At 47.2% G+C, this 13,868-nt stretch overlaps 3 protein-coding genes across 3 annotated transcripts; all 3 read left to right on the forward strand.

Moving 5' to 3' along the window:
* Window positions 1-125: 125 nt before the first annotated feature.
* On the forward strand, window positions 126-4,811 carry cers2a (ceramide synthase 2a). The gene is made up of 10 exons (XM_052072242.1): window positions 126-319; window positions 403-520; window positions 596-714; window positions 893-950; window positions 1,105-1,155; window positions 1,273-1,365; window positions 1,724-1,852; window positions 2,393-2,499; window positions 3,180-3,333; window positions 3,492-4,811. Exons 1-10 carry the CDS (start codon window positions 147-149, stop codon window positions 3,636-3,638), a joined length of 1,149 nt encoding a protein of 382 aa, XP_051928202.1. The 5' UTR covers window positions 126-146; the 3' UTR covers window positions 3,639-4,811.
* A 724-nt stretch (window positions 4,812-5,535) lies between these two features.
* Window positions 5,536-6,508, forward strand: LOC127604913 (cortexin domain-containing 1-like). Its single transcript, XM_052072311.1, has one exon. It carries the CDS (start codon window positions 6,091-6,093, stop codon window positions 6,274-6,276), a length of 186 nt encoding a protein of 61 aa, XP_051928271.1. The 5' UTR covers window positions 5,536-6,090; the 3' UTR covers window positions 6,277-6,508.
* Window positions 6,509-7,309: 801 nt separating this feature from the next.
* setdb1a (SET domain bifurcated histone lysine methyltransferase 1a) lies at window positions 7,310-13,780 on the forward strand. The gene is made up of 8 exons (XM_052072310.1): window positions 7,310-7,534; window positions 9,528-9,614; window positions 9,746-10,036; window positions 10,267-10,434; window positions 10,507-10,708; window positions 11,516-11,589; window positions 12,237-12,427; window positions 12,514-13,780. Exons 1-8 carry the CDS (start codon window positions 7,471-7,473, stop codon window positions 12,616-12,618), a joined length of 1,182 nt encoding a protein of 393 aa, XP_051928270.1. The 5' UTR covers window positions 7,310-7,470; the 3' UTR covers window positions 12,619-13,780.
* The last annotated feature ends 88 nt before the right edge of the window (window positions 13,781-13,868 follow it).

Consider the following 13,868-nt stretch of genomic DNA (forward strand, 5'->3'; position numbering starts at 1 on the left):
TCCTCATCTGTATCGAGAGTGCTTCCTTCCCAGCATGAGGACACGAGTCGGCGCCAGACGCCTTCTCCAGTCATTCGTGATGTGGCGGGAGACCCCGGTGGCTCGAGCAAGAGTTCTGAGCTTGGCGTTGTTCTTCAATCACCAGGATGTCGTCGTCTTGGCTAGGCGAGTATCTCTGGGCGGACTGGATCTGGTTTCCCGAAGGCTACGGTTGGGCCGACCTCAAGGACCCCGACGTGGTCCTGCCTCAGTTGTCGGACCTTTGGGCTTTCATCCCTATCGCTGTCTGCTTCCTGGTCCTCCGACCCATATTTGAAAGGTAAGTCGTCGGCGGCGGCGTCGGCTGTGATCTGCGTTTCCCCGCTCATCTTTCCCCACAAGTTTGCCTTTTTGACTCCTCAGGTGGGTGGCGGTTCCTCTGGCGTCCCTGCTGGGAGTGAGGGACAAAAAGCGCGCCAGTCCGCCTTCCAATCCCGTCCTGGAGGCCCACTTCTGCAGCGTAGCCAAGCACCCCACACAGGTAAACCAAGAAACGCGGCTCCGGGAATTGACGAGGGCGCCGCCTTCTAATTTGATCTCTTGTGCTTGCTTCCAGAGCGCCTTAGAAACGTTGAGCAAACGGGCCGACTGCTCAGTGCGACAGGTCCAGCGATGGTTCAAGCTGCGGCGGAACCAGGACCGCCCTAGCAAGATCAAAAAGTTTCAGGAAGCCAGGTACGTCGAACCCTGGCGCGCTAGCACGCAAACCCGACGGACGACGAATGACATTGTTCCGTTTTTTTATCCATGATTATCTTTGGATCTTCTTCCTTCTAACGTAAAGTAGTTTAATTTGTGCTTTATTGTAAAAAAAAAAAAAATGTTTGAATGTGACCACTACTTTCTCTTCCAGTTGGCGATTTACCTTTTACCTTTTTGCTTTCTTTGCTGGCCTGGCAACCCTTATCGACGTGAGTCTAAAGTTATCCTTTTGCGAATGGTGTCGTCACGGCAACGTGTACCTTGCTCTTCACTCGAGGCGGCACCCAAAGGGGGGGTCCCCCTTTGTCACGTTGCCCGCAGACGGGGGTGGCCGGATCCTAACGGTTGTCTCTCCCCTCTCAGAAACCGTGGTTCTATAATATGAAGAGGATGTGGGATAACTTCCCCAAGATGGTATGCTTCCGGTACTCAAAAAAAAAAATTTAAAGCTGCGTTGTCCTGACTAAATCACATCGATATTCAGATTCTGTTGAAAGTCTCAAATATCCCCCGTCTGTCTTTTTGTCCCAGCCGCTCCTCCCGTCGCAGTACTGGTACTACATGATTGAACTGGGCTTCTACGTGTCCCTGCTTGTGAGCGTGGCCTCCGACGTCAAGCGCAAGGTAGGCGTGCGCTGACCGTCTCATGAGCGACCGAGTCATGTGTTTGTTCACCGAAGTCACTCAAAGGCGTCATCGCCGATGCCAAGGCGATTTCCGAGACGCCGGGGTGTTGAAACGGGAACGACCGCGATCGGGTCGATTGACTTTTGCCCGCATTTGATGTGAATCGGTGGCGTTCTGCACCGCTGTCTCATCCACCGCGGCCGATTAACTCATGATTAACTCATCCAGAGTTAATCATTAGGACGAGCAGAGTGTCAGTGACTCATCTTTACAGCTTGATCAATAAGTCACCAAGCACAGTACCATGAACTTATTTTTTTTATTATTTTTTTGGCTTTCTCTGGTTTCTTTGCAGGATTTCAAAGAACAGATCGTTCACCACATCGCCACCATTTTGCTCGTCGGTTTTTCCTGGCTGGTCAACTACATCAGGGGAGGAACTTTGATCATGTTGGCGCACGACGCCTCCGACTATCTCATGGAGGTATTCCATATCTCGCTCTCGCTCATGAAAGCGCACCGCAGCGTTTTGGGCTCTCCTGTTAAATGAGCCGCTCAAAAGATCACTTGTATAAAGTTGAGCTCATCGCTTGTGGTCGTCACATAGCGCAGTCAAAGATCCTTTTCCCCCTCCGTCCCGTGACATGTCAGCGTCACGGTTTCCTCATTCCAGCGTCACGTATTTTCGACATACCGTTTGCTCAATGCCAAAAGTTTGCGAAGTGGAGAGGTATGGATGGGCACGCGACCCCCCCTTGAATTCCAAATAACGAGAAAGCTGTTGAGGTAGGAGGCGAGATCCAAAATAGCGTTTTTTTTAACCACTTCTGCAGCATGCTGCTTTCATCCATTTCTCGCGGCAAGATTGAAATTGAATATGAAAGCGTGAAAAGGCGATTGCGTGTGGCCACATTTCCAGCCTGTCTTGCCCAAGCGGCCAGTTTGTCTCTGTTGTGTGGTGTCTGCCCTCTAGTGGTGAAAAGTGGCCACGCTAACCCTGTGACGTGTCTTCCCATCTTCTCAGTCAGCCAAGATGTTCAACTATGCAGGTTGGAAGAGGACGTGCAACTTCATATTCGTTGTCTTTGCTGTCGTTTTCATCATCACCCGCCTCGTAATTTTCCCCTTCTGGTAAATATAGCACAAGACTTTCTTCTTGCTTTTCTCACGAGCCGTTAGGTGCACAAGGTTGTGATCCAAAACATTTTGCAAAAGCACACTCGACCGGTTAAAGCGGCCATTCAGGCTAGACTCTGTTCAAATTTACATTCGATCGTTTTTGTTTTGTTTTTTCATAACGATTACGATCCTTCCTTAGCGGCCTTCGGAAAAGGCTCCATCCCCTCTGGGCCTCTGTTTCGTTCTCGCTCTCGCTAACCGTAGTCTGGTCCGCAGACTTGAAGCATAGGAGCTCCGTGAGGTCAGGTGGGGCCCGGGGCCATGCCAAGATTGGAAAACAAATCATAGAATCTTCAAAAGAACTTTAAAATGAGCCGGTGAATGGGATGCCAGAATAGTAGTCGCGAGGCGCTCCCTCTTACGAGTACCAGTCGGCGGCATTCGGGACCCACTGGAGACGCTTGACGGAGGATCGGCCAACTCCAAAGTCAAGTGCGTTGCGGTCATCCGGCCCAGAGGTGAATTAAAAGTGCTGTTTTTGCAGCATGGCCGCTTGGCGCGTGTATTCGGCAAAGCAAAAAAAAATAAAATCCACGGCCATCATAACGACGGGCATGCGATCGGTCGCTTGGATGGGCTTTTGATTGGTGAGTGTGAGCGGTTGTGAGCGTCCGCTCTGTTCTTGTGCGCAGCATCATCCACGCGACGTTGGTGTACCCCATGACCATCTACAAGCCCTTCTTCGGCTTCTACTTCTTCAACGGTCTGCTGCTGCTGCTGCTGGCTCTGCACGTCTTCTGGGCGGGGCTGATCGTACGGATGGTCATCAAGTTCCTCCCGGGCAACGTAAGAAGCACACACACGCACATATAATAAACTCGGTTTTCCCGCTGCGCGCCGCTCAGAAATCAGAATCGCGGTGCAATTCCAATTCAGTGCCCAGCCCGTCTGGGCGCGAGCGGCGCAACAGATGGCATTTCACGTGAATTCCCCCCCCCCTCCAGGACATAGTTGAAGACGAGCGGAGCGACAAAGAAGAGACGGACTCCGAAGACGAAGACGGCAGCGGCGAGCGCAATCGAAGCTTGAAAAACGGTCACCTTCACAACGGCCACGCCGCGCTCAACAACAACCGCCGAAAGATGGACTGAGTAGACGCCGAAACCGCCGCCAGGTGGCGAAGCCGGCCCCTTGCGTGCATCCCCCCCTTGAAATCCAAAGAATAGGAAAATTTCTTCACCATATCCACACGATCAATAGTCGCCCACTTTTCTCAACACTGGAAATTGACCAAGGAACAATCAAGACAGTGATTCTGTACCGCCGGTGCCTTTTGGCTCCCCCCCCCCCTCCCCTCCCGCTTCGTCACATTGAGTTGTTAGCACACTGTAGCTTTCATGGTTTGTTTACCAGATTCTTTTTGTTGTTTTTGTTGCTGAGGTTCATTCAGCAATCGCTTGTCCAAGTAGTCTTGCCTTTCCGCCTGACTAATTTCACTCAAGCCACTGGGACAAAGTTAGTACGGAGCGTTTCCAGATTGAAGTTTACGGACGAGTCGTCGTTTGTTGGTTGCAAACAAAAAAAAAAAAAAATGTGCAACGCAAAACCCCGAATTTTAACAGTTTGCAAAAGTGAGCCGCCGTGGTTCGAATTGTGGCAACAGAACATGCACGCGGAGTCCAAAATCATTTGAACATGTTTGTATGTGTGTCTGTGTGTCTGTGTGTGTGTGTGTGTGTGTGTGTGGATGCTGAATAGATAGTTTTAGTTTGGTGATTTTTATTTGTGACCAGTCCTGTTCAAAGAAGAAAAGCCGGTTGAGCGTAACGGCAAACCTAAATCAAGTGCTCCTTCTTGATGGGCTGGAAGACGGTCGCTAACATTTATTTTCAGTGTTTTCTCTCACTCAAGATGCACTTTATGGACGTTTAATTGTAGTCAGACTACTTGGATAGGCTTACATTTGGATTTGTTTTCACCAGATGTTTGGCCCCTTTTTTGGGGGGGGCAGGGGGGGTCATTGTTTTGGTTCAATGTTAGCGAAAAGCGCTTCATTCGTCGAAACCGATGAAGAGGCGTCTGTCTCCAGGAACCCTGTCACCCAAAATGTGCCATCCGAGTGCCTTCATCATTTGGACTGCAGAGTTGTTTTTAAATGCCACCTTTGTGCCCCAACACGTCAACATGCTCCTTACAAACAGCTTTTTTTGCCTCCCACTCACCTCCCCACCCCAGAAAGTGTTTTGGTTTTTTTTAAGTCCGTGTTATGTGTTGCTGAATGATGATTTAAAAAATTTTAAAAAGCTCTATTTGTGTTAAAACGACCCTTTGACTGTTTTATTGGATTTTGAATCTTGAAACGTTTTGGGGCTGGACTTCACAAGTGCTCCAAGTCACGTGATGCAAACCGCATCGATGTGAAATTTGGATGATTGCTGTTGCAAAAAAAAAAAAAACGTTTTTATTGATCGCAGAAGCCAGAATGTAACGAGCGGCTGTCGACAACCTCGGGTGCGAATGGCAAATACAACAAAATCCGCCCGTTTTTCGATCGGCTTTATCCTCACAAAAGTCGCAGTATCTCATTTTTTGTTATTAAAAATGGCGCCGTTGTCCACTCGGTATGCCAACGTTGTTCCACTCGGGTCCAGGAATTGACAGCGGTGGAAAAACAATGTCCTAGAAAGTTGAGCGTGTTTTTCACTCTTTAAAAACCAACAACCAGATTTAGTTTCCTCCCACCTCTCTTGTTTTGGCACGCAACCTTCGAGGCCTTCTAGGGTGATTGGGCACAACGGCCGATCGCTTTACACACACACACACACACACACACACACACACACACACACACGCTCATCAAGACTGTTCATTTGAATGTGGCGGTTCTCGGTTTAGACCTCGCCGGCTCCACGTGTCGATTGCAATTGCATCTCCGGATTATCTTTACTCCTCGCAAATCAGTTTTACCTCGCTCACTCTTGCGTAAAACCAATTCAGCATCCCTGACACTTGGAACAGCGTCTGGAACGGTCGGGCCTCCTTTTGACGGAAGAACAAAAACGTGTGTGTGTGTGTGTGATTCGCTTGCACGCTGTCGCCTTCTCCAATTCCCACTCAAATATTAATAAGGGCTTACAGATCCGGAGGAGGCCGCAAAATGCGAGCGCACGCCATGAATGTTGCAGGAGCGCCGCGTAGCCGAGATCTCTCGAGTTGTAGGGACATAAATCTGTTCACGCGTACCCGGCGTTATCTCAACACTAGAATGTTCCCCAAGGTGTGCGCGAATCGGCTCGTTTTCGCCGTGTCGTGATCACGCGGGGAAGAAGGGAAACGCGAGAGCCAGGCCAACCGAGACTGCCTCGCTCGCGCAAGCGACGTGACCAGGAAGCCGCCGAGAGACCGACGCCAGCGTGTGAAGCTTTTCAAAAGTTTGGACGCACGCTGGAACACGTGTGGTAAGTTGGATATCTCTCGGCCTTGCGTCTTTCTTACTTTTATCGGACCTCATAAACATAAACAAACGCTCACGACCATTCTTCCTCTTTGTCTCTTGTCGCACGGAGGTCATTGGCGTCGGGAGCGCTGGCGTTCATCGGCGCCATGGACCACGGGATGAAACATCCCGCGCTCCCGTTGGAGGTGGATGTGGATCTGGGTTTTGCGCTCTTCTTCCTCTCCCTCCTGTGCTTCTTCCTACTGGTGACGGTGGTGCGCTGCGCCCAGACGGTGGTCGACCCTTACGGTTCCATCTCCACCTCCACCTACCAGGAGGAGCAGATTAGCTGAACAATTCGTGTTAAATGAAAAACCGAAACGCAATCCCCAATGTGCGGTGTATTTTAAAGTTTGAATGGAATACGCGGTGCTTGATCCATTCATTCGAGCACCTTACACCACACTCGAAGGCCACATAATTTCTATTTTTTGATGTCATGTCTCAAGATGAATACTTTGTCGTGCGTCGAAGCTGATGTTTATTTATTTATTTTTTCAACAATAAAGGATATCCCAGCCCAGGCGTGATGCAGTACAGTTTGGGACCAGCAGGTGGCACTGTAGGGCCCCCCTGCAGCTGCACACCTGTCGGTCGTTATGTAATTATGAGTTGTATGAAAGGACTCTCGCCCCGAACATCTAGTGCCGGGTCATTGTTTGCTCATGGCTACTGCCGTGTTTGTTTGTTGACGTCATGTTTTTGTTCCTGTGAGTTTTTTTGCCACAGCCATGGTTTTGGTTTTGTTCCTTTGGAATCTTTGTGTTTTCATGACTGTTTGTTCTGGATTTATTTTCTGTGTTTTAATACAATTCGTCAAGTTCACATTGCTCCCTCCCTCTTGCCTGCTTTTTGGGGTCCACCACCACCTTGCTTTGTGACACAGTTTGAGGCAACTGGACAGATTTTGAATGACTACAGTACCTCTCTCACAGTGTTAAACAAAACCGAACAGAACATTTGATTCGGTTCTCAAATTGGATGGCGTTGTAATTGTGGGGGTTGAGTATTTTGCTCTAGGACACTTTGCCAAGGTCACAATTACCGGGGATTGAGCCCCCAACCTCTGGGTGGGGAGACGACCACACTTCCGCTGAGCTGCGCAGTCATCCGCAGGGAGAGGAAATGTGTGTTTGAATTTATAATCTACAAAATAATTCGTGAAAGAATATTTCAGTCTCTCGGATAAACACCGCTGATAGACTATTGTTCATGTTACTTCATACATGCATTTATTTTCGACGGGCTAGTACACGCTCCGAACCAGCAGGTAGCGGAAACGCACCATTTCGTTTTTTGCCAACCGCCCAAAACTCATAGGAAGAAGAAGAAGAAGAAAACGAACAACGAAGAAGAAGGGGGACAACGTCGACGACGAAGTAGCATCGCAGCTAACGCAACCCTGACGCGTTACCTGCATTCATATTAGCACTGTAAACTGGTTGTCAAGGCGGGAACGTTTTGATCATATTTTTAACGAGCTCTTCATGCTCTCTGTGCTACAAAATCGTAATCCCAAAGACTCTAAAGGCGAGGAATTCGCTAAATCGGGTAAGCTTGTTACTACATCTACCGCATTGCTTAACGCATCGTTCCAGACTTGACTCGTGAGGGGATTTCAGCTTTTGACTCCGGCAGCGGTCACGATAAATTTGAATTTCAGCAGAACGTCGCGTTGCATCCCTTCTGTGGTCACTTTCCGTTCAGAGCCGATCATGCTAGCATTTGAACGGTGCCGCTCAAATGTGGACACAAGAAGGTGGAGAATTGTTTTGAGGAAGGAGCGTGATTTTAATTTCAAAAGTTGTTTTTCATTCAGTTCATTTCGGAGGTGCTGTGCGTGAAGTCGTCACGGACTATGTTGTTCCCGTCCTGCCTGTTAAACGTAATTCAAATGGCAACAAAAATGAGACCGAACGCAATAGTTTGGTACAAGTGGTTTTCGTATGACAGAAATAAATTGTCATGGTGATTTATTTAATATATTTGCAAAATAAAATAAACTACAAATCATTCCTGAAGATACGAGACCACGAAAAAGAGACTATTTAGCTCCTGATGAATAAAAATAACGATAACACTTGGCGTTACATTATGTTGTTCAATCTCTCCCCTTTTTTGAGCAGTATATATATATATAATCTGAAAAATATCCTATGAATCGAATGAAAAACAATTCTATTTTATCAATAAAGTTAATATATCTGATATTACATGTGGACATTATTGTTGGTACTCTTCTGTTTGAATAGAACACACACAAAGGTTTTGGAGAAAAAATGAGTCGTAGCCATGTACTGACAATGTCACTGCTGAAAAACAGGCATATTTATGCTTGGCTCTCGACGAAGGCGGACGATTTTTGCTCAGCTCCTGCCCTCAACTCCACCCTCTCCTTGCACGCCACTTAGTCTTTGTGCTGTCTTTGTCTAACTTTTCCTAGCCTCCTACCGTATTTTCATCAGAAGAACTAACTATGGAATTGGTTGGCTGGTCTCTTGATGCAATCGACAACATTTTTTTTCGACGAAAAGAGCAGGCAGTGGGGAGCCTGCTTGCACCTCGGGGGACATTTCCTGCCGGATACGCCCTTGATCCATGGAGAAAGTGGAGAACAGTGTGCCCTTCAATACTGTCCGTTGAGGATAAGCAAAATCTACATTATCGGCCTTTTGATAACGGGTATGCTGCTGTTTGGTGTTGGCAGCTTTCTTTTCTTATCGCAAAATTCAACCGACGGGAGCGGCTTTATTGGAAGTGAAGAAGCTGCCAGTCATTCTGGATGGTTTGGCGCGAATGTCCAACACTCAGATTCAAGCGGTGACTGAGCTCAACTGCAATATTAATGCGGTTTTGGAGCGACTCCGTACGATCGATAACAAGATGGAAAAGTTGGAATCCGCGCTGCGGAAAGAGATTGCAGATTTGGCTGATCGGCGCCAGAGAAGAGATACAGGCCACGGACGCAAGGCAGTCTGAAATTGTTGGCGGCCGTCCCTCCAAAACAAACAAGGCTATCTGGCCCTTTCCCCTAGATGGAAGTAGGCATGGAATCTAGGGCCCCCACTATCACCCCCCTCCTTCTCAGCCATGGACTGATAAGCCGGGACTGTCTTCATGAGCAGACCTCGACGAAGCAGCTCTGACCTGTCCACGCATACACACACACAACTGGACCACCACACGCGTTTACACATCCTTATTATCACCGTCTTCATCGCTCCGATTCTTTTCCCCTGTGACGTGGTTCGATCTGCGGTACGCTCGTGTCCGTGCGGCTGGCCAGGACTGCCGCGTCGCGTTCACCCCCTACTCCCCCTTCCCATTCATCCTCCCCCTTATTACATGTTATGTCTTGTCGAGCGTGTTTTTTTTTTCCTTCTCCCTACCCAGCGTTTTCCTGTCTGAATTCTGAATGACTTTTCCCATTTCGGGACAAATAAAGGGATATCTTAAATTTATCCTGGGGCTGCCTTTTTTTTACACCGATTAGTAGTTACTAATATTCTTATTTATACTGACTCATTGATTCTGTATTGTTCAGGGGAGATGATGGAGCTGGATGATCAGCTGGAGGTGACCATGTCACAGTCTGAAGAAACCTGTGTAAAGAGGGGAAGGTTTGAGTTTGGTAAGTTGGGGGGGGGGGGTGCTTTTCCCGTAACTAAAATGACATTTGTGTTTATTCTTTGATATATATTCTGGCATTTGAGTGTACTTGTCTTGTATATTCACGTTTTTTGGGTTTTTTTTTCTTTGTAGAAAACCTCCCTGAACCTCAATGTGATTTGGGTCCTTCCACAAGTGGCTTTCCGTGCAAAAGGACGCGTTTGGAATACGGATTATCGAAAAGAGTGGAGGTGTCGTTGGTCAGGCTTCCCGATTACAAGATCAGTGCTCTTCGACCGCCGACGCCGTCGCAGTTTTACAGCGAAGATGAATCTCAGAGCAGTTCGGATTCCGATAGGGAGCAATTTGACGAATCCATTGGTTCAAATCATCCATCGGCCAAAAGTTCGAAAGCCCAGAAGAAAAATAAAGTCAACAATATTGGTAAGTGCTTCTATACTAGCGCCACCGACCTTCGGGGTCACATTTCAAACTGCAATATTTCAGGGGTGGGGAACTTGCAAATTAATATTGATAAAAGGTTGGCCCCCACTGATTGTTTGGTTAATTCGTAGCTACTGCATGGTGGCGTTCGTGCTTGGTGGGCTCCAGACCCTCCTACTTGTTGAAAATGGCCGCCCGCGCACACGTTGTGCTGCTCCCTATTTCCACAGATCACACGCCCATCATCGATTCATCAGCGTTTGCCTACGTGCCTCAAGAAACGACCAAAATTCGTCCCGATCTGCCTGAGGAGGAAATCACGGTGGGCTCGACGGTACTAGCCAGGAAGAAGAACTTGAGGTGGCAACGGGGGCAAATTGTGGACGTGGTTACGAAAGGTGCCAACAATTTCGCCCTCACTCTTGGGAGGTCACGATCTAATGCGTGGTTGTGCCTATATGTCATTGTAGAAGACGGGCGACTCAAGTACAAGATTATGTTTGACGAAAAGGGGAGGAGCCTGGTGTCGGGACACCACATTGCTTTTGAGGTCACCCCGAGGCTGGAGCAGGTGTACGTCGGGGCTCGCGTGGTGGTCTCCTGTCAGGAGGACACGGCTCAGTTCCGAGCCGGCATCTTGGCGGAGCTCCCCAGCAGGAAGAACCGACTCAGGTGTGCCAAAGATGCATTTTTGTTCTCGGTGCGTTCTTCTTGGTCACTTGTAAACTGCTCCGGATCGACTCATACCTTTCAGTCGATTTGTCAGGATAGCTTTTTATTGATTTCTTTATTTTGTGTAGACTTTCGTTTTAATTTGCTTTTAGAGGCGCATTTGTCCATCATTTGTTTTAATACGAAAGCGATTAGTTTTAGTCTGAGCTTTTTCCTCCTCCTCTAAGGCCGAACAGTCATGTCGAAATAAATCCACTGAAAAGAAACCCCGAAAGCTCTTTTACGAGACTGACAGAAATGAAAGCAAAGGACATTTTCTTGAGTTTTATCAATCCAAACTGTCGTCTCTGTTCATATTTTTTGAAACGGTTTGCTTGAATCGGTCCGAACCGAACCGAACCTTCCTCCTAACTCCAGCCGAGTTCACCATATCAATGACTTAGTCGCGTACGGCTGCGGGTGCACGTCGCTCCTCCTGGCTCTTTCCACGTGCGCAATGCAGAAAAAATAAATCATGGGGGGGGGGGCACTCATTTCACCTCGGACGTACCGTTGATTTGCAAAACACTCTTCTGCAAGTCACACAGTCTGCAAAACAAGATGGATGAGACATGAGTCATTGAATCGACTCGTCGTCGCTCTGAATAGGAATCGAATCAAGTCGTGAGGTACGTCTTTAGATGTCTGCGTTTAAAAAATCAGGTGGCAGCGTTCCTAAAGAAGGCTTTTTCACTCGGGTTGTTTTTGTGATTTGTGACTTGAGAAATGACATTTTCAAGCCCTTAAAGCTTTGAATCCATTTTTTAGGTTTTTGGTGTTCCTGGACAACCACAGACCCATCTATGTCGGCTTAACCTTATTTTACCTGGTGTGCAGACCATGTAAGTTGGACACGTTCACAATTTTTTTTTTTTTTGGATCAACAGCATGTAGAAAATGTGTTAAATCGGGTTAAATAAGCGCATTCAAAAATCGTTATTTATTATATTGATTAGACAAACAATGAGATTATTATGCACATTCAACCTTTTGATAGCTCCTCGGCTTAGTTGCTATGGCAACGCAATTTGCCTGCAAGTCTATCACTAACTTATACTAACGCAGTACTTTTATTTATATATCTATCTATATATGTATTGCGCGTCGTCCCGCACGCGGTCTGTCCTTCCGTCTGTCCCTTTTCAAAACGTACCTACTTCACCGCGCCGCCACTGCGCCGCTCAGGCAGTGTCTCCCTCACTACGATCGCGCGGGCATCTTAGCGAAAAAATGTTGTCTACCCACAAGCATAGCAATAAAATTGTTAGTTATTTAGTAGAGCTAAACATCTCTTTATTTTCGCGATAAGCAATGAAGATGAACAAAAAGTTGAACCAAGCAACAACACTTATGGGCCGAAGGCCCACCTTACCAGCCTTCCGCAGGAACTAGCTGATGAGCCAGCTAGTATTATATATAGAGAGAGAGATACACACACACACACACACATGTGCACTTCCGAGTGTTGATACCTGTGTCACCCGTTCAGTGCCAGACCCCACGGACGACATTCAGGACGACACTCACAAGCGTTTTATGAAGCAGTACATCAGGGACTGGCCGTACCCTCACTTGACTCAGTACAAGCCCGGTCAGAACGCCTCGGTGGAGTTCAACGGAGTCCAGCTTAGGTGCAAGGTGGAGATGGTGGACTCCAGCTTGATCATGGTGGCTTCTGAGGTTGGTGCCCCGTCTTTTTTGACTCTCCTCTTCTCCTTTGCTCAATGGGCTTGGATGACACGGCGCTCCTGTATTCATGCCTTCAGTGTAATCAGCATAAAGAGTGGATTCACCGCGGCTCCATTCGGCTGTCGCATATGCCGAGGTTCTTGGAACTGAGGAGAAGAGAAGCTGAGGCAGGTGAACAGTAATGTGGGCTCCTTCGTCATTGTAACAAGACATCAAATTTCTCTGGAAAACTTTTTTTGTTTTTGTTTTTGTGGGGGCGGAGCAGAATTGGCTTAATTGACTTGGATTTCCCGCCCGTGAATTGTACACATTTCTCGGGTGGATTGCTATGATTCCAATTTAAACAACCATTAAAAACAACACTTTTCAGTGTTTTCATTTTTCCCCGACCAGTATCACTTGTGTACAGTACATGGTTATTCATGAGCAGCTCTGTTTTAGACATCAACGACTTGCATTCGTTTTGAGGCGATAACAAGAGAGGTTAGCGCATCTTCAGAAGTGTTTGGTTGTTTTCCTTGAGCCACACGAGTTCGGGCGGAGATCAAGACGAATGTTCTCTTGTCGATCAGAAAGAAAAATAGGTCAAATGTGAGATGGAGCAACCTTGGTTTACAAATGACCCTTCTTGGAAGATTTCAGTTTTACGAATGTTTTCAAAGAAAAATGACCCCTGTTCGTTTATTTTATTTTACTTTTTCATGGGTTTACAAAGCGTCTTGGCATTGCTGCAGAGGTGTTCTGCTTGTGCCATATTAACATCCATCAATTGCAAGATGTGGAAGATATCAATGTTTCTCAAAGGGACCAGAATTTGCAATGTTGGTATTTTAGCAAGAATCATGAAGTCGACGCACATTGTTTTGTTTTTGCGGGCCGCACAAAATGAGATCAGGCCTCGAGTTTGACACCAATGTTCATCTCAGTGAAAACTGCAAGCGGCCAACATGAACGGCAAGCGAAAAAGCACATTGCGGATGTGATTTGCTCGTCAACGCACCGCATTATTTCTTTAGAGTTGTGCTTTCATTTAGTTCTCTATTGTACAGTATTTATTTTGAACCGGGTTAAGTTGCTTCTGGGGCTAGAACGGTTGAATCTCGTTTCCATTGATCTCGATGGGAAACATTGCGCAAATAGTCAGTGAACGGATTACATTTGTAAGCCAAGGTTGCCCTGCATTTGAAGTATTTTATGATGTTTTTAGTTGCTACATTTTGCAAATTGTACAAAAACGGCTTCAATTTGACTTGTACGCAGTTGTTGTTCCTTTCTTATCAATGCTATGACTAGTTTCGCGTATGCCGCGGCATTTACGGTATCTTAATAAAATGATAAAAGTCATGTTTGTGTTGTAAATGGCGTCTTTTTCGGGGAAAACGAACGTCGAAGCAGCGATATGGGAAGGTGATCTTGATTTGGGCTCGCTGGA

The sequence above is a fragment of the Hippocampus zosterae genome, chromosome 7, assembly GCF_025434085.1.
Source record: "Hippocampus zosterae strain Florida chromosome 7, ASM2543408v3, whole genome shotgun sequence".
NCBI classification, from domain to species: domain Eukaryota; kingdom Metazoa; phylum Chordata; class Actinopteri; order Syngnathiformes; family Syngnathidae; genus Hippocampus; species Hippocampus zosterae.